The 20,792-nt window shown below is 46.7% G+C and overlaps 1 protein-coding gene across 2 annotated transcripts in view; it reads left to right on the plus strand.

Moving 5' to 3' along the window:
• CEP112 (centrosomal protein 112) overlaps positions 1-20,792 on the plus strand; it is a 441,731-nt gene that overhangs the window by 379,204 nt on the left and 41,735 nt on the right. For both annotated transcript variants that reach the window (XM_077460662.1, XM_077460663.1), the window contains exon 24: positions 173-262. In XM_077460662.1, the coding sequence (XP_077316788.1) occupies positions 173-262 (90 nt within the window). The remainder of the gene's footprint in view (positions 1-172; positions 263-20,792) is intronic.

Consider the following 20,792-nt stretch of genomic DNA (forward strand, 5'->3'; position numbering starts at 1 on the left):
AAACAATAAACCCCAAAGTTTTGGAAAGCTTTTTTCAGGGTGTGAGTGGGGAGAGTCTTCAGATGATCGGTGTGCAGATCTTCTGCTTCTATCTTTGATCTGGAATCTGATATTGGGACTCCTCCTCCCGGCGATGACAATACGCTGATATCCGTTCTCTTCTCTCCTCCAGCTGCTGAAAGGAGAATTGGAGAATTCCTGCACTCAGCTCCGCCAATCCGAGAAAAGGCGGCATGAGAAGGACCTGGAGATGCAGCAGCAGGTAAGTCACATAGTTACATAGTAACTCCGTCAAGTCCAACCTATGTGTGTGATTATATGTCAGTATTACATGGTGAGATCATTGACCGGTAATCTCCGGGTGTATGGTGAGATCATTGTCCGGTAATCTCCGGTGTATGGTGAGATCATTGTCCGGTAATCTCCGGGTGTATGGTGACATCATTGTCCGGTAATCTCCGGGTGTATGGTGACATCATTGTCCGGTAATCTCCGGGTGTATGGTGAGATCATTGTCCAGTAATCTCCGGGTGTATGGTGACATCATTGTCCGGTAATCTCCGGGTGTATGGTGAGATCATTGTCCGGTAATCTCCGGGTGTATGGTGACATCATTGTCCGGTAATCTCCGGGTGTATGGTGACATCATTGTCCGGTAATCTCCGGGTGTATGGTGACATCATTGTCCGGTAATCTCCGGGTGTATGGTGACATCATTGTCCGGTAATCTCCGGGTGTATGGTGACATCATTGTCCGGTAATCTCCGGGTGTATGGTGAGATCATTGTCCAGTAATCTCTGGGTGTATGGTGAGATCATTGTCCAGTAATCTCCGGGTGTATGGGGAGATCATTGCCTGGTAATCTCCGGGTGTATGGTGAGATCATTGTCCGGTAATCTCCGGGTATATGGTGAGATCATTGTCCGGTAATCTCCGGGTGTATGGTGAGATCATTGTCCGGTAATCTCCGGGTGTATGGTGAGATCATTGTCCGGTAATCTCCGGGTATATGGTGAGATCATTGTCCGGTAATCTCCGGGTGTATGGTGAGATCATTGTCCAGTAATCTCCGGGTGTATGGTGAGATCATTGTCCAGTAATCTCCGGGTGTATGGTGAGATCATTGTCCAGTAATCTCCGGGTGTATGGTGACATCATTGTCCGGTAATCTCCGGGTGTATGGTGAGATCATTGTCCAGTAATCTCCGGGTGTATGGGGAGATCATTGTCTGGTAATATCCGGGTGTATGGGGAGATCATTGTCCGGTAATCTCCGGGTGTATGGTGAGATCATTGTCCGGTAATCTCCGGGTGTATGGTGAGATCATTGTCCGGTAATCTCCGGGTGTATGGTGAGATCATTGTCCAGTAATCTCCGGGTGTATGGTGAGATCATTGTCCAGTAATCTCCGGGTGTATGGTGACATCATTGTCCGGTAATCTCCGGGTGTATGGTGAGATCATTGTCCAGTAATCTCCGGGTGTATGGGGAGATCATTGTCTGGTAATATCCGGGTGTATGGTGACATCATTGTCCAGTAATCTCGGGTGTATGGTGAGATCATTGTCCGGTAATCTCCGGGTGTATGGTGAGATCATTGACCGGTAATCTCCGGGTGTATGGTGAGATCATTGCCCGGTAATCTCCGGGTGTATGGTGAGATCATTGACCGGTAATCTCCGGGTGTATGGTGAGATCATTGTCCGGTAATCTCCGGGTGTATGGTGACATCATTGTCCGGTAATTTTCGAGTGTATGGTGACATCATTGCCCGGTAATCTCCGGGTGTATGGGGAGATCATTGCCCGGTAATCTCCGGGTGTATGGGGAGATCATTGTCTGGTAATATCCGGGTGTATGGTGAGATCATTGACCGGTAATCTCCGGGTGTATGGTGAGATCATTGTCCAGTAATCTCCGGGTGTATGGTGACATCATTGTCCGGTAATCTCCGGGTGTATGGTGAGATCATTGTCCGGTAATCTCCGGGTGTATGGTGAGATCATTGCCCGGTAATCTCCGGGTGTATGGTGAGATCATTGCCCGGTAATCTCCGGGTGTATGGTGAGATCATTGCCCGGTAATCTCCGGGTGTATGGTGAGATCATTGACCGGTAATCTCCGGGTGTATGGTGAGATCATTGACCGGTAATCTCCGGGTGTATGGTGACATCATTGTCCGGTAATCTCCGGGTGTATGGTGACATCATTGTCCGGTAATCTCCGGGTGTATGGTGACATCATTGTCCGGTAATCTCCGGGTGTATGGTGAGATCATTGTCCTGTAATCTCCGGGTGTATGGTGAGATCATTGTCCGGTAATCTCCGGGTGTATGGTGAGATCATTGTCCGGTAATCTCCGGGTGTATGGTGAGATCGTTGCCCGGTAATCTCCGGGTGTATGGTGAGATCATTATCCAGTAATCTCTGGGTGTATGGTGACATCATTGCCCGGTAATCTCCGGGTGTATGGTGACATCATTGTCCGGTAATCTCCGGGTGTATAGTGACATCCTTGTCCGGTAATCTCCGGGTGTATGGGGAGATCATTGCCCGGTAATCTCCGGGTGTATAGTGACATCATTGTCTGGTAATATCCGGGTGTATGGGGAGATCATTGTCCGGTAATCTCCGGTGTATGGTGACATCATTGCCCGGTAATCTCCGGGTGTATGGTGACATCATTGTCTGGTAATATCCGGGTTTATGGTGAGATCATTGTCCAGTAATCTCCGGGTGTATGGTGACATCATTGCCCGGTAATCTCCGGTGTATGGTGAGATCATTGCCCGGTAATCTCCGGGTTTATGGTGACATCATTGTCCGGTAATCTCCGGGTGTATGGTGACATCATTGTCCGGTAATCTCCGGGTTTATGGTGACATCATTGCCCGGTAATCTCCGGTGTATGGTGAGATCATTGTCCGGTAATCTCCGGGTTTATGGTGACATCATTGCCCGGTAATCTCCGGTGTATGGTGAGATCATTGTCCGGTAATCTCCGGGTGTATGGTGGCATCATTGTCCGGTAATCTCCGGTGTATGGTGAGATCATTGTCTGGTAATCTCCGGGTTTATGGTGACATCATTGTCCGGTAATCTCCGGGTTTATGGTGACATCATTGTCCGGTAATCTCCGGGTGTATGGTGACATCATTGCCCGGTAATCTCCGGGTTTATGGTGACATCATTGTCCGGTAATCTCCGGGTGTATGGTGACATCATTGTCCGGTAATCTCCGGGTTTATGGTGACATCATTGCCCGGTAATCTCCGGTGTATGGTGAGATCATTGTCCGGTAATCTCCGGGTTTATGGTGACATCATTGCCCGGTAATCTCCGGTGTATGGTGAGATCATTGTCCGGTAATCTCCGGGTGTATGGTGGCATCATTGTCCGGTAATCTCCGGTGTATGGTGAGATCATTGTCTGGTAATCTCCGGGTTTATGGTGACATCATTGTCCGGTAATCTCCGGGTTTATGGTGACATCATTGCCCGGTAATCTCCGGGTGTATGGTGGCATCATTGTCCGGTAATCTCCGGGTGTATGGTGGCATCATTGTCCGGTAATCTCCGGGTTTATGGTGACATCATTGTCCGGTAATCTCCGGGTTTATGGTGACATCATTGCCCGGTAATCTCCGGTGTATGGTGAGATCATTGACCGGTAATCTCCGGGTGTATGGTGAGATCATTGTCCGGTAATCTCCGGGTTTATGGTGACATCATTGTCCGGTAATCTCCGGGTTTATGGTGACATCATTGCCCGGTAATCTCCGGTGTATGGTGAGATCATTATCCAGTAATCTCTGGGTGTATGGTGGCGGCATTGCCCGGTAATCTCGGGTGTATGGTGAGATCATTGTCCGGTAATCTCCGGGTGTATGGTGACATCATTGTCCGGTAATCTCCGGGTTTATGGTGACATCATTGCCCGGTAATCTCCGGTGTATGGTGAGATCATTGTCCGGTAATCTCCGGGTGTATGGTGGCATCATTGTCCGGTAATCTCCGGGTTTATGGTGACATCATTGTCCGGTAATCTCCGGGTTTATGGTGACATCATTGCCCGGTAATCTCCGGGTGTATGGTGGCATCATTGTCCGGTAATCTCCGGGTGTATGGTGACATCATTGTCCGGTAATCTCCGGGTGTATGGTGACATCATTGCCCGGTAATCTCCGGGTGTATGGTGGCATCATTGTCCGGTAATCTCCGGGTTTATGGTGACATCATTGTCCGGTAATCTCCGGGTGTATGGTGGCATCATTGTCCGGTAATCTCCGGGTGTATGGTGACATCATTGCCCGGTAATCTCCGGGTGTATGGTGACATCATTGTCCGGTAATCTCCGGGTTTATGGTGACATCATTGCCCGGTAATCTCCTGGTTTATGGTGACATCATTGCCCGGTAATCTCCGGGTGTATGGTGGCATCATTGTCCGGTAATCTCCGGGTGTATGGTGACATCATTGCCCGGTAATCTCCGGGTGTATGGTGGCATCATTGTCCGGTAATCTCCGGGTTTATGGTGACATCATTGCCCGGTAATCTCCGGGTTTATGGTGACATCATTGCCCGGTAATCTCCGGGTGTATGGTGGCATCATTGTCCGGTAATCTCCGGGTTTATGGTGACATCATTGCCCGGTAATCTCCGGGTGTATGGTGACATCATTGTCCGGTAATCTCCGGGTTTATGGTGACATCATTGCCCGGTAATCTCCGGGTGTATGGTGGCATCATTGTCCGGTAATCACCCGGTAATCTCGGGTGTATGGTGACATCATTGCCCGGTAATCTCGGGTGTATGGTGACATCATTGCCCGGTAATCTCAGATGTATGGTGACATCATTGCCCGGTAATCTCAGATGTATGGTGACATCATTGCCCGGTAATCTCGGGTGTATGGTGACATCATTGCCCGGTAATCTCGGGTGTATGGTGGCGGCATTGCCCGGTAATCTCGGGTGTATGGTGACATCATTGCCCGGTAATCTCGGGTGTATGGTGGCATCATTGTCCGGTAATCTCCGGGTGTATGGTGACATCATTGTCCGGTAATCTCCGGGTGTATGGTGACATCATTGTCCAGTAATCTCCGGGTGTATGGTGGCATCATTGTCCGGTAATCTCCGGGTGTATGGTGGCATCATTGTCCGGTAATCTCCGGGTGTATGGTGGCATCATTGTCCGGTAATCTCCGGGTGTATGGTGGCATCATTGCCCGGTAATCTCCGGGTGTATGGTGACATCATTGTCCGGTAATCTCCGGGTGTATGGTGGCATCATTGTCCGGTAATCTCCGGGTGTATGGTGGCATCATTGCCCGGTAATCTCCGGGTGTATGGTGACATCATTGTCCGGTAATCTCCGGGTTTATGGTGACATCATTGCCCGGTAATCTCCGGGTTTATGGTGACATCATTGCCCGGTAATCTCCGGGTGTATGGTGGCATCATTGTCCGGTAATCTCCGGGTGTATGGTGACATCATTGCCCGGTAATCTCCGGGTGTATGGTGGCATCATTGTCCGGTAATCTCCGGGTTTATGGTGACATCATTGCCCGGTAATCTCCGGGTGTATGGTGGCATCATTGTCGGGTAATCTCCGGGTTTATGGTGACATCATTGCCCGGTAATCTCCGGGTGTATGGTGACATCATTGTCCGGTAATCTCCGGGTTTATGGTGACATCATTGCCCGGTAATCTCCGGGTGTATGGTGGCATCATTGTCCGGTAATCACCCGGTAATCTCGGGTGTATGGTGACATCATTGCCCGGTAATCTCGGGTGTATGGTGACATCATTGCCCGGTAATCTCAGATGTATGGTGACATCATTGCCCGGTAATCTCAGATGTATGGTGACATCATTGCCCGGTAATCTCGGGTGTATGGTGACATCATTGCCCGGTAATCTCGGGTGTATGGTGGCGGCATTGCCCGGTAATCTCGGGTGTATGGTGACATCATTGCCCGGTAATCTCGGGTGTATGGTGGCATCATTGTCCGGTAATCTCCGGGTGTATGGTGACATCATTGTCCGGTAATCTCCGGGTGTATGGTGACATCATTGTCCAGTAATCTCCGGGTGTATGGTGACATCATTGTCCGGTAATCTCCGGGTTTATGGTGACATCATTGCCCGGTAATCTCCGGGTGTATGGTGGCATCATTGTCCGGTAATCACCCGGTAATCTCGGGTGTATGGTGACATCATTGCCCGGTAATCTCGGGTGTATGGTGACATCATTGCCCGGTAATCTCAGATGTATGGTGACATCATTGCCCGGTAATCTCAGATGTATGGTGACATCATTGCCCGGTAATCTCGGGTGTATGGTGACATCATTGCCCGGTAATCTCGGGTGTATGGTGGCGGCATTGCCCGGTAATCTCGGGTGTATGGTGACATCATTGCCCGGTAATCTCGGGTGTATGGTGGCATCATTGTCCGGTAATCTCCGGGTGTATGGTGACATCATTGTCCGGTAATCTCCGGGTGTATGGTGACATCATTGTCCAGTAATCTCCGGGTGTATGGTGGCATCATTGTCCGGTAATCTCCGGGTGTATGGTGGCATCATTGTCCGGTAATCTCCGGGTGTATGGTGGCATCATTGTCCGGTAATCTCCGGGTGTATGGTGGCATCATTGCCCGGTAATCTCCGGGTGTATGGTGACATCATTGTCCGGTAATCTCCGGGTGTATGGTGGCATCATTGCCCGGTAATCTCCGGGTGTATGGTGACATCATTGCCCGGTAATCTCGGGTGTATGGTGGCGGCATTGCCCGGTAATCTCGGGTGTATGGTGACATCATTGCCCGGTAATCTCGGGTGTATGGTGACATCATTGTCCAGTAATCTCCGGGTGTATGGTGGCATCATTGTCCGGTAATCTCCGGGTGTATGGTGGCATCATTGTCCGGTAATCTCTGGGTGTATGGTGGCATCATTGTCCGGTAATCTCCGGGTGTATGGTGGCATCATTGTCCGGTAATCTCCGGGTGTATGGTGGCATCATTGCCCGGTAATCTCCGGGTGTATGGTGACATCATTGCCCGGTAATCTCCGGGTGTATGGTGGCATCATTGTCCGGTAATCTCCGGGTGTATGGTGACATCATTGTCCGGTAATCTCCGGGTGTATGGTGACATCATTGCCCGGTAATCTCCGGGTGTATGGTGACATCATTGTCCGGTAATCTCCGGGTGTATGGTGACATTATTGCCCGGTAATCTCGGGTGTATGGTGACATCATTGTCCGGTAATCTCGGGTGTATGGTGACATCATTGCCCGGTAATCTCGGGTGTATGGTGACATCATTGTCCGGTAATCTCGGGTGTATGGTGACATCATTGCCCGGTAATCTCGGGTGTATGGTGACATCATTGTCCGGTAATCTCGGGTGTATGGTGACATCATTGCCCGGTAATCTCGGGTGTATGGTGACATCATTGTCCGGTAATCTCGGGTGTATGGTGACATCATTGCCCGGTAATCTCGGGTGTATGGTGACATCATTGTCCGGTAATCTCGGGTGTATGGTGACATCTCCTGGCTCTATTCTGGTAAAAGATCTCTGCGTATTCTCCGGTGGTTGGTAGCAGCCGTATAGCCGGTAGCAGCTGCAGAAGCCGGCCAATGACTGTCCACTTTATGGCGATGAGCTGGTCATAGATGTAAACTACGGATTCCAGATAGGAGATCAGAGGGTGACATTAGAGTCTCCCCCTAGTGGTCACCTTTGTGAGGAGCAGGAAAGCACAGTCACTACACAGCATTACTGAGCAGAATGCAGAGTCGGTATGACACGTGTCTGCACCCGGGTACATATATCTGTCTATAGATCGAGACCCCGTTTAATCGCTTTTCCTTTATTGCATCTGAGAGCTGCTGATCTCCTACAGCCTCTTAGCAGTCACTTCCTGTCTACATGGCGTTTCTCAGGCTGGGTTTCCTACTTATGACATCAATGGACCACATCTGTGTGATGTGCGATTGTAGTCAGACAGGGTGACAACACAGGATCAGAATGGGAGGACAGGGGCAGAGCGTTGTCACCCTTCAGCAGGAAATACCTGAACAGGAAAACAGTCATCGTAATATGTGAACTGTGATGACACGCCCATCTAAGGTTGTCAGATTCCCACCGCCGTGGATCCGTATATCGCCCGCAGAACTCGGGAACCTCCCTGATTGCAGAGAGATCGACATGGGCCCTTCGCTTTGTTCCGAATCGAAATTTCAATTTTTTTTTTTGTTACTCGGATGTATATGAATTTCCAAATTACAGTAGTAAGGAGTTTAAACGAATCCGAAATACCGAAACTAAATTTTATCCAACATTCGAATCAAATTCCAAATCGAATTAGCAAACAAGGAATAGTATAGAACAGAATAGAAAACAATAGAATAAAATAAAATATAACTGTCTTCCGAAATTTGAATTTCAAATAAAATAAATTCAGATTTGAATAGAAAAGATTAGAATAGAACATAACTGTCTTCTGAAATTCGAATTTCAAATAGAATTAATTTGAATTTGAATAGATTACAATAGAATAGAAAATAAAAGAATAGAATGAAATAGAAAAAAAAAAGAGTACAATAAAATAGAATATAACTGTCTTCCGAAATTTTAATTTCAAATAGAATAGAAAAAAACAATAGAATAAAATAGGAATAATATAACCACCTTCTGAAATTCAAATATAAAATAGAATAAACTTGAATTTATATAGATTAGAATAGAAAATAAGAGAATAGAATGGAATAGAAAAAAAAAATAGCATAGAATAAAATACAATATAACTGTCTTCCAAAATTCGAATTTCAAATAAAATAGAAAATAAGAGAATAGAATGGAATAGAAAAAAACTATAGAATAAAATAGGAATAATATAACCACCTTCTGAAATTCAAATATAAAATAGAATAAACTTGAATTTATATAGATTAAAATAGAAAATAAGAGAATAGAATGGAATGGAATAGAAAAAAAAACAATAGCATAGAATAAAATACAATATAACTGTCTTCCAAAATTCGAATTTCAAATAAAATAGAAAATAAGAGAATAGAATGGAATAGAAAAAAACAATAGAATAAAATAGGAATAATATAACCATCTTCCGAATTTCAAATGTCGAATAGAGCAAACTTGAATTTATATAGATTAGAATAGAATAGAAAATAAGAGAATAGAATGGAATAGAAAAAAACAATAGAATAGAATAAAATATAATATAACTGTCTTCCGAAATTTGAATTTCAAATAAAATAAATTCAGATTTGAATAGAAAAGATTAGAATAGAACATAACTGTCTTCCGAAATTCGAATTTCAAATAGAATTAATTTGAATTTGAATAGAATAGATTACAATAGAATAGAAAATAAAAGAATAGAATGAAATAGAAAAAAAAAAAAAAGAGTACAATAAAATAGAATATAACTGTCTTCCGAAATTTTAATTTTAAATAGAATAGAAAAAACAATAGAACAAAATAGAAATAATATAACCACCTTCTTAAAATTCAAATATAAAATAGAATAAACTTGAATTTATATAGATTAAAATAGAAAATAAGAGAATAGAATGGTATAGAAAAAAAAACAATAGCATAGAATAAAATCCAATATAACTGTCTTCCAAAATTCGAATTTCAAATAAAATAGAAAATAAGAGAATAGAATGGAATAGAAAAAAACAATAGAATAAAATAGGAATAATATAACCATCTTCCGAATTTCAAATGTCGAACAGAGCAAACTTGAATTTATATAGATTAGAATAGAATAGAAAATAAGAGAATAGAATGAAATAGAAAAAACAATAGAATAGAATAAAATAGAATATAACCGTCTTCCAAAATTTGTATTTCAAATAGAATACATTTGAATAGCATAAAAAGGAATAGAAGAGAACAGAAAAGAATAGAATAGAAAAAACAATAGAAAGAAATAGAAAAAAATGTTTAAAAAAAAAAAGTCTTCCAAAAATTTGAATCTTGAATAGAAAAAACTTTGAATTTGATTCAAATTTTCAGAATTCTGTGCAATTTGATTAAATTCAAGCGAATTTGGAAAATTTGAATGAAATTTGTAAACAAATAAACATCCTTCATGTGATTGTAGCCGTATTCCTGCAATTGTGAAACAAATAAGCAAAACTAAAATTCCAAAAAGGAATTAAACGAAGTGAACTAAAAAGCAGTTTTTTGTCAGATGTGTGCGGAGCGCCGTCCTCCTGACACCTCGAGGATCTGTTGCCGCACGCGCTGCGCCCTTTGATGGTCGGTGTCTGCGAGGCTCGCGGCTCCGCACATTGTGTGTCATCAGCACTTTCAGCTGCTTTGAAATGATATCCCGTTTAAGGGAAGGAAAACCTGACCTGCCGCTGACCCTGCCAGCAGCACCGAGAGGAGCCGGCCAGAGAGAGCCTGCGCTGTCCACCAGAGGCCAGAGAGCCTGCGCTGTCCACCAGAGGCGAGAGAGAGCCTGCGCTGTCCACCAGAGGCCAGAGAGAGCCTGCGCTGTCCACCAGAGGCCAGAGAGAGCCTGCGCTGTCCACCAGAGGCGAGAGGCTCCGAGTACCTCCCAGAAGAGGCTTCTCAGAATATAGCAGACGGAAACCTAATACCTTCCAGGGTCCTAGAGGAACTGGAATGATGGCGGCTGAGGAGGGTCTCCGATAACCTCACATGGAGATGGACCTGAGCAGCTTCCTCAGATCAGGTGACTGACCACTATGACAACATGTGATCTGGATACCGAGAACCTCACACAACTCCATTTATAACCTACAATAGGAGCAAAGCTCCCGTGCATCTAACAGTCAGCTACATGTGAATACAGATAAACAATGAGGAGCTGTATGGCCACTCCCCTTCCATGCCTCATAGCTGAGCAGAACCAAGACAAGAGGCTCAGAGTTCCCATAATACCACAGGGTGACTCTTCATTCTTCTCTGCATATGTTATACTATCAGAAGGGGGTGGACACTCATAGTCTATGAGGGTGTCTGGCAGGATAAATGAGGTAATGGGTTCCTTCCCTGTATTTAGCGTTGTTCGGCTTCTGCAAGAAAGTTCCTTCATAAGACGTGGTTCCTTTTTTTTTGCACATTTGTCTGTCTAGAAGACATCTTGGAAAATGGTGGAACAGTGGTGGGATCTCCATCTGATTCCTGCTCCACTTTAGCTGTCTTTTTACTCAAAAGCCGCCTATATCACTTTTCCCAATTTGGGACTGGTCTGGCCTTGGTCTGGCCTTAGACTGGTCTGATCTTGAACTGGACTGGCCTTGGTCTGCTCTTGGACTGGCATTGGCCTGCTTTTGGACTGGCCTTGGCCTGTTCTTGGACTGGCCTTGGCCTGCTTTTGGACTGGCCTTGGTCTGCACTTGGACTGGCCTTGGTCTGCACTTGGACTGGCCTTGGTCTGCACTTGGACTGGCCTTGGTCTGCTCTTGGACTGGCCTTGGTCTGCTCTTGGACTGGCCTTGGTCTGCTCTTGGACTGGCCTTGGTCTGCTCTTGGACTGGCCTTGGTCTGCTCTTGGACTGGCCTGTCCTGCTGTTGGACTGGTCTGTCCTGCTGTTGGACTGGAATGGACTGGTCTGGCCTTGGACTGGTCTGGCCTTGGACTGGTCTGGCCTTGGACTGGTCTGGCCTTGAACTGGTCTGGCCTTGGACTGGTCTGGCCTTGGACTGGTCTGGCTTTGGACTGGTCTGGCCTTGGCTGCTCTTGGATTAGTCTGGCCTTGGTCTGGCCTTGGACTGGTCTGGCTTTGGACTGGTCTGGTCTTGGTCTGGACTTGATCTTGTCTGACCTTGATCTTGTCTGACCTTGGTCTTGTCTTGGACTGGTCTGGCCTTGGTCTTGTCTTGGACTGGTCTGGCCTTGGTCTTGTCTTGGACTGGTCTGGCCTTGGTCTTTTCTTGGACTGGCCTGGCCTTGGTCTTGTCTTGGACTGGTCTGGCCTTGGTCTTTTCTTGGACTGGCCTGGCCTTGGTCTAGTCTTAGACTGGTCTTGTTTTGGACTGGTCTGGCCTTGGTCTAGTCTTAGACTGGTCTTGTTTTGGACTGGTCTGGCCTTGGTCTAGTCTTGGACTGGTCTTGTCCTGGACTGGTCTGGCCTTGACCTTGTCTTGGACTAGTCTGGCCTTGGATTAGTCTGGTCTTTGGCTGGTCTGGCCTTGGATTAGTCTGGTCTTTTGGCTGGTCTGGCCAAGCCCTGGTCTGGTCTGGTCTGGCCTTGGTCTGTTCTTGGACTGGCCTTGGACTGGTCTGGCCTTGGACTGGTCTGGCCTTGAACTGGTCTGGCCTTGGTCTGGACTTGATCTTGTCTGACCTTGGTCTTGTCTTGGACTGATCTGGCCTTGGCATTGGTCTTGTCTTGGACTGGTCTGGCCTTGGTCTTGTCTTGGACTGGTCTGGCCTTGGTCTTGTCTTGGACTGGTCTGGCCTTGGTCTTGTTTTGGACTGGTCTGGCCTTGGTCTAGTCTTGGACTGGTCTTGTCCTGGACTAGTCTGGCCTCGAACTAGTCTTCCATTTTACTAGTCTTGCCTTGGATTAGTCTGGTCTTTTGGCTGGTCTGGCCTTGCCCTGGTCTGGTCTGGCCTTGGTCTGGTCTGGCCTTGGACCGGTCTTAGTATCATGTGCCTAAGTGACAACATCCTCTGTCCTGTGACCTCCCCACCGATAATCTTCAGTTTGTAGGGTCGTATAATCTTCAGCTGTTCCCAATTTGTATCCAATTGAGGAAAGCGCAGAGTTTTATGTCATACAGGAATATTGTGATGTGTGACATATAACGTGACGCAATGTCTTCCAGTGTGTTCCCGCCTCTCTGCACGCTCGGCCATCTATTTTCTGTGGAGTCGTCTCTCTGCTCCTGATTTAGAGCCGAGACACTGACCGTGAATATTCTGTATATTTCTCATTAAGACCGATGAATAAAGGATTTGCCCGGGGAAAGGCGCAGAGCGTGTTTTCCGTTGTTGGTAATTATTGTGCCTGCAAATCGCCCGCAGGCAACTGGCGCATTACCCGCTCCGACGGCACAGGCGGATTAACAAGATGGGAGCCTCTGCGCTTAATTCTGGCGTCCAGAGATAAGCCGCTACAATGACACCTCTGTCACCGAACATCAAACACCCCATTCCACAGACTCGTTAGCCGCCGTCATACCTGTAATTTCACACCGCGTGTCAGAGCCCCCCAATCATAGGGAAAGGACTGGATTCCTTTACGTGTGTCAGAGCCCCCCAATCATAGGGAAAGGAGAAGGATTCTGTCTCATGTTCAGAGCCCCCCAATAATAGGAAAAGGAGAAGGATTCTGTCTCATGTTCAGAGCCCCCCAATAATAGGGAAAGGAGAAGGATTCTGTCTCATGTTCAGAGCCCCCCAATAATAGGGAAAGGAGAAGGATTCTGTCTCATGTTCAGAGCCCCCCAATAATAGGGAAAGGAGAAGAATTCTGTCTCATGTTCAGAGCCCCCCAATAATAGGGAAAGGAGAAGGATTCTGTCTCATGTTCAGAGCCCCCCAATAATAGGGAAAGGAGAAGGATTCTGTCTCATGTTCAGAGCCCCCCAATAATAGGGAAAGGAGAAGAATTCTGTCTCATGTTCAGAGCCCCCCAATAATAGGGAAAGGAGAAGGATTCTGTCTCATGTTCAGAGCCCCCCAATAATAGGGAAAGGAGAAGGATTCTGTCTCATGTTCAGAGCCCCCCAATAATAGGGAAAGGAGAAGGATTCTGTCTCATGTTCAGAGCCCCCCAATAATAGGGAAAGGAGAAGAATTCTGTCTCATGTTCAGAGCCCCCCAATAATAGGGAAAGGAGAAGGATTCTGTCTCATGTTCAGAGCCCCCCAATAATAGGGAAAGGAGAAGGATTCTGTCTCATGTTCAGAGCCCCCCAATAATAGGGAAAGGAGAAGAATTCTGTCTCATGTTCAGAGCCCCCCAATAATAGGGAAAGGATAAGGATTCTGTGCCTTGTTAAGAGCACCCCAATAATAGGGAAAGGAGACGGATTCTGTGCTGTTTGAGAGCCCCCCAATAATAGGGAGAGGAGAAGGATTCTGTGCCGTGTTTGAGAGCCCCCCAATAATAGGGAACGGAGACGGATTCTGTGCCTTGTTTGAGAGCCCCCCAATAATAGGGAAAGGAGACAGATTCTGTGCTATGTTCAGAGCCCCCCAATAATAGGGAAAGGCGAAGGATTATGTGCCGTGTTTGAGAGCCCCCCAATAATAGGGAAAGGAGAAGGATTCTGTGCCGTGTTTGAGAGCCCCCCAATAATAGGGAAAGGAGAAGGATTATGTGCCGTGTTTGAGAGCCCCCCAATAATAGGAAAAGGAGAATTATTTCTGTGTTGTGTGTGAGAGCCCCCCAATAATAGGGCAAGGAGAAGGATTCTGTCTCATGTTCAGAGCCCCCCAATAATAGGAAAAGGAGAAGGATTCTGTCTCATGTTCAGAGCCCCCCAATAATAGGGAAAAGAGAAGGATTCTGTGCCATGTTCAGAGCCCCCCAATAATAGGGAAAAGAGAAGGATTCTGTGCCATGTTCAGAGCCCCCCAATAATAGGGAAAGGAGAAGGATTCTGTCTCATGTTCAGAGCCCCCCAATAATAGGGAAAGGAGAAGGATTCTGTCTCATGTTCAGAGCCCCCCAATAATAGGGAAAAGAGAAGGATTCTGTGCCATGTTCAGAGCCCCCCAATAATAGGGAAAGGAGAAGGATTCTGTCTCATGTTCAGAGCCCCCCAATAATAGGGAAAAGAGAAGGATTCTGTGTCGTGTTCAGAGCCCCCCAATAATAGGGAAAGGAGAAGGATTCTGTGCCATGTTCAGAGCCCCCCAATAATAGGGAAAGGAGAAGGATTCTGTCTCATGTTCAGAGCCCCCCAATAATAGGGAAAAGAGAAGGATTCTGTGTCGTGTTCAGAGCCCCCCAATAATAGGGAAAGGAGAAGGATTCTGTGCCATGTTCAGAGCCCCCCAATAATAGGGAAAGGAGAAGGATTCTGTGTCGTGTTCAGAGCCCCCCATTAATAGGGAAAGGAGAAGGATTCTGTGTCGTGTTCAGAGCCCCCCAATAATAGGGAAAAGAGAAGGATTCTGTGCCATGTTCAGAGCCCCCCATTAATAGGGAAAGGAGAAGGATTCTGTCTCATGTTCAGAGCCCCCCAATAATAGGGAAAAGAGAAGGATTCTGTGCCGTGTTTGAGAGCCCCCCAATAATAGGGAAAGGAGACGGATTCCGTGTCGTGTTTGAGAGCCCCCCAATAATAGGGAAAGGATAAGGATTCTGTGCCTTGTTAAGAGCACCCCAATAATAGGGAACGGAGACGGATTCTGTGCTGTGTTTGAGAGCCCCCCAATAATAGGGAAAGGAGAAGGATTCTGTCTCATGTTCAGAGCCCCCCAATAATAGGGAAAGGAGAAGAATTCTGTCTCATGTTCAGAGCCCCCCAATAATAGGGAAAGGATAAGGATTCTGTGCCTTGTTAAGAGCACCCCAATAATAGGGAAAGGAGACGGATTCTGTGCTGTTTGAGAGCCCCCCAATAATAGGGAGAGGAGAAGGATTCTGTGCCGTGTTTGAGAGCCCCCCAATAATAGGGAACGGAGACGGATTCTGTGCCTTGTTTGAGAGCCCCCCAATAATAGGGAAAGGAGACAGATTCTGTGCTATGTTCAGAGCCCCCCAATAATAGGGAAAGGCGAAGGATTCTGTGCCGTGTTTGAGAGCCCCCCAATAATAGGGAAAGGAGAAGGATTCTGTGCCGTGTTTGAGAGCCCCCCAATAATAGGAAAAGGAGAATTATTTCTGTGTTGTGTGTGAGAGCCCCCCAATAATAGGGCAAGGAGAAGGATTCTGTCTCATGTTCAGAGCCCCCCAATAATAGGGAAAGGAGAAGGATTCTGTCTCATGTTCAGAGCCCCCCAATAATAGGGAAAAGAGAAGGATTATGTGCCATGTTCAGAGCCCCCCAATAATAGGGAAAGGAGAAGGATTCTGTCTCATGTTCAGAGCCCCCCAATAATAGGGAAAAGAGAAGGATTCTGTGTCGTGTTCAGAGCCCCCCAATAATAGGGAAAGGAGAAGGATTTTGTGCCATGTTCAGAGCCCCCCAATAATAGGGAAAGGAGAAGGATTCTGTGTCGTGTTCAGAGCCCCCCATTAATAGGGAAAGGAGAAGGATTCTGTGTCGTGTTCAGAGCCCCCCAATAATAGGGAAAAGAGAAGGATTCTGTGCCATGTTCAGAGCCCCCCATTAATAGGGAAAGGAGAAGGATTCTGTCTCATGTTCAGAGCCCCCCAATAATAGGGAAAAGAGAAGGATTCTGTGCCGTGTTTGAGAGCCCCCCAATAATAGGGAAAGGAGACGGATTCCGTGTCGTGTTTGAGAGCCCCCCAATAATAGGGAAAGGAGACGGATTCCGTGTCGTGTTTGAGAGCCCCCCAATAATAGGGAAAGGAGACAGATTCTGTGCTATGTTCAGAGCCCCCCAATAATAGGGAAAGGATAAGGATTCTGTGCCTTGTTAAGAGCACCCCAATAATAGGGAACGGAGACGGATTCTGTGCTGTGTTTGAGAGCCCCCCAATAATAGGGAAAGGAGAAGGATTCTGTCTCATGTTCAGAGCCCCCCAATAATAGGGAAAGGAGAAGAATTCTGTCTCATGTTCAGAGCCCCCCAATAATAGGGAAAGGAGAAGGATTCTGTCTCATGTTCAGAGCCCCCCAATAATAGGGAAAGGAGAAGGATTCTGTCTCATGTTCAGAGCCCCCCAATAATAGGGAAAGGAGAAGAATTCTGTCTCATGTTCAGAGCCCCCCAATAATAGGGAAAGGAGAAGAATTCTGTCTCATGTTCAGAGCCCCCGAATAATAGGGAAAGGAGAAGAATTCTGTGCTATGTTCAGAGCCCCCCAATAATAGGGAAAGGATAAGGATTCTGTGCCTTGTTAAGAGCCCCCCAATAATAGGGAAAGGAGACGGATTCTGTCTCATGTTCAGAGCCCCCCAATAATAGGGAAAGGAGAAGGATTCTGTCTCATGTTCAGAGCCCCCCAATAATAGGGAAAGGAGAAGGATTCTGTGCCTTGTTAAGAGCCCCCCAATAATAGGGAAAGGAGACGGATTCTGTCTCATGTTCAGAGCCCCCGAATAATAGGGAAAGGAGAAGAATTCTGTCTCATGTTCAGAGCCCCCGAATAATAGGGAAAGGAGAAGAATTCTGTGCTATGTTCAGAGCCCCCCAATAATAGGGAAAGGATAAGGATTCTGTGCCTTGTTAAGAGCCCCCCAATAATAGGGAAAGGAGACGGATTCTGTCTCATGTTCAGAGCCCCCGAATAATAGGGAAAGGAGAAGGATTCTGTCTCATGTTCAGAGCCCCCCAATAATAGGGAAAGGAGAAGAATTCTGTCTCATGTTCAGAGCCCCCCAATAATAGGGAAAGGAGAAGGATTCTGTCTCATGTTCAGAGCCCCCCAATAATAGGGAAAGGAGAAGGATTCTGTCTCATGTTCAGAGCCCCCCAATAATAGGGAAAGGAGAAGAATTCTGTCTCATGTTCAGAGCCCCCCAATAATAGGGAAAGGATAAGGATTCTGTGCCTTGTTAAGAGCCCCCCAATAATAGGGAAAGGAGACGGATTCTGTCTCATGTTCAGAGCCCCCGAATAATAGGGAAAGGAGAAGAATTCTGTCTCATGTTCAGAGCCCCCGAATAATAGGGAAAGGAGAAGAATTCTGTCTCATGTTCAGAGCCCCCCAATAATAGGGAAAGGAGAAGGATTCTGTCTCATGTTCAGAGCCCCCGAATAATAGGGAAAGGAGAAGGATTCTGTCTCATGTTCAGAGCCCCCCAATAATAGGGAAAGGAGAAGGATTCTGTCTCATGTTCAGAGCCCCCCAATAATAGGGAAAGGAGAAGAATTCTGTCTCATGTTCAGAGCCCCCCAATAATAGGGAAAGGATAAGGATTCTGTGCCTTGTTAAGAGCACCCCAATAATAGGGAGAGGAGAAGGATTCTGTGCCGTGTTTGAGAGCCCCCCAATAATAGGGAACGGAGACGGATTCTGTGCCTTGTTTGAGAGCCCCCCAATAATAGGGAAAGGAGACAGATTCTGTGCTATGTTCAGAGCCCCCCAATAATAGGGAAAGGCGAAGGATTATGTGCCGTGTTTGAGAGCCCCCCAATAATAGGGAAAGGAGAATTATTTCTGTGTTGTGTGTGAGAGCCCCCCAATAATAGGGCAAGGAGAAGGATTCTGTCTCATGTTCAGAGCCCCCCAATAATAGGAAAAGGAGAAGGATTCTGTCTCATGTTCAGAGCCCCCCAATAATAGGAAAAGGAGAAGGATTCTGTCTCATGTTCAGAGCCCCCCAATAATAGGCAAAAGAGAAGGATTCTGTGCCATGTTCAGAGCCCCCCAATAATAGGGAAAGGAGAAGGATTCTGTCTCATGTTCAGAGCCCCCCAATAATAGGGAAAGGAGAAGGATTCTGTCTCATGTTCAGAGCCCCCCAATAATAGGGAAAAGAGAAGGATTCTGTGCCATGTTCAGAGCCCCCCAATAATAGGGAAAGGAGAAGGATTCTGTCTCATGTTCAGAGCCCCCCAATAATAGGGAAAAGAGAAGGATTCTGTGTCGTGTTCAGAGCCCCCCAATAATAGGGAAAGGAGAAGGATTCTGTCTCATGTTCAGAGCCCCCCAATAATAGGGAAAGGAGAAGGATTCTGTGCCATGTTCAGAGCCCCCCAATAATAGGGAAAGGAGAAGGATTCTGTGCCATGTTCAGAGCCCCCCAATAATAGGGAAAGGAGAAGGATTCTGTCTCATGTTCAGAGCCCCCCAATAATAGGGAAAAGAGAAGGATTCTGTGTCGTGTTCAGAGCCCCCCAATAATAGGGAAAGGAGAAGAATTCTGTCTCATGTTCAGAGCCCCCGAATAATAGGGAAAGGAGAAGAATTCTGTCTCATGTTCAGAGCCCCCGAATAATAGGGAAAGGAGAAGAATTCTGTCTCATGTTCAGAGCCCCCGAATAATAGGGAAAGGAGAAGAATTCTGTCTCATGTTCAGAGCCCCCCAATAATAGGGAAAGGAGAAGAATTCTGTCTCATGTTCAGAGCCCCCCAATAATAGGGAAAGGATAAGGATTCTGTGCCTTGTTAAGAGCCCCCCAATAATAGGGAAAGGAGACGGATTCTGTCTCATGTTCAGAGCCCCCGAATAATAGGGAAAGGAGAAGAATTCTGTCTCATGTTCAGAGCCCCCGAATAATAGGGAAAGGAGAAGGATTCTGTCTCATGTTCAGAGCCCCCCAATAATAGGGAAAGGAGAAGAATTCTGTCTCATGTTCAGAGCCCCCCAATAATAGGGAAAGGAGAAGGATTCTGTCTCATGTTCAGAGCCCCCCAATAATAGGGAAAGGAGAAGGATTCTGTCTCATGTTCAGAGCCCCCCAATAATAGGGAAAGGAGAAGAATTCTGTCTCATGTTCAGAGCCCCCCAATAATAGGGAAAGGAGAAGGATTCTGTCTCATGTTCAGAGCCCCCCAATAATAGGGAAAGGAGAAGGATTCTGTCTCATGTTCAGAGCCCCCCAATAATAGGGAAAAGAGAAGGATTCTGTGCCATGTTCAGAGCCCCCCAATAATAGGGAAAGGAGAAGGATTCTGTCTCATGTTCAGAGCCCCCCAATAATAGGGAAAGGAGAAGGATTCTGTGCCATGTTCAGAGCCCCCCAATAATAGGGAAAGGAGAAGGATTCTGTCTCATGTTCAGAGCCCCCCAATAATAGGGAAAAGAGAAGGATTCTGTGTCGTGTTCAGAGCCCCCCAATAATAGGGAAAGGAGAAGGATTCTGTCTCATGTTCAGAGCCCCCCAATAATAGGGAAAGGAGAAGGATTCTGTGCCATGTTCAGAGCCCCCCAATAATAGGGAAAGGAGAAGGATTCTGTGCCATGTTCAGAGCCCCCCAATAATAGGGAAAGGAGAAGGATTCTGTCTCATGTTCAGAGCCCCCCAATAATAGGGAAAAGAGAAGGATTCTGTGTCGTGTTCAGAGCCCCCCAATAATAGGGAAAGGAGAAGAATTCTGTCTCATGTTCAGAGCCCCCGAATAATAGGGAAAGGAGAAGAATTCTGTCTCATGTTCAGAGCCCCCGAATAATAGGGAAAGGAGAAGAATTCTGTCTCATGTTCAGAGCCCCCGAATAATAGGGAAAGGAGAAGAATTCTGTCTCATGTTCAGAGCCCCCCAATAATAGGGAAAGGAGAAGAATTCTGTCTCATGTTCAGAGCCCCCCAATAATAGGGAAAGGATAAGGATTCTGTGCCTTGTTAAGAGCCCCCCAATAATAGGGAAAGGAGACGGATTCTGTCTCATGTTCAGAGCCCCCGAATAATAGGGAAAGGAGAAGAATTCTGTCTCATGTTCAGAGCCCCCGAATAATAGGGAAAGGAGAAGGATTCTGTCTCATGTTCAGAGCCCCCCAATAATAGGGAAAGGAGAAGAATTCTGTCTCATGTTCAGAGCCCCCCAATAATAGGGAAAGGAGAAGGATTCTGTCTCATGTTCAGAGCCCCCCAATAATAGGGAAAGGAGAAGGATTCTGTCTCATGTTCAGAGCCCCCCAATAATAGGGAAAGGAGAAGAATTCTGTCTCATGTTCAGAGCCCCCCAATAATAGGGAAAGGATAAGGATTCTGTGCCTTGTTAAGAGCCCCCCAATAATAGG

This window comes from Lithobates pipiens, unplaced genomic scaffold (assembly GCF_037356315.1).
Source record: "Lithobates pipiens isolate NorthernLeopardFrog02 unplaced genomic scaffold, aLitPip1_a1.2 Scaffold_28, whole genome shotgun sequence".
Classification (NCBI taxonomy): domain Eukaryota; kingdom Metazoa; phylum Chordata; class Amphibia; order Anura; family Ranidae; genus Lithobates; species Lithobates pipiens.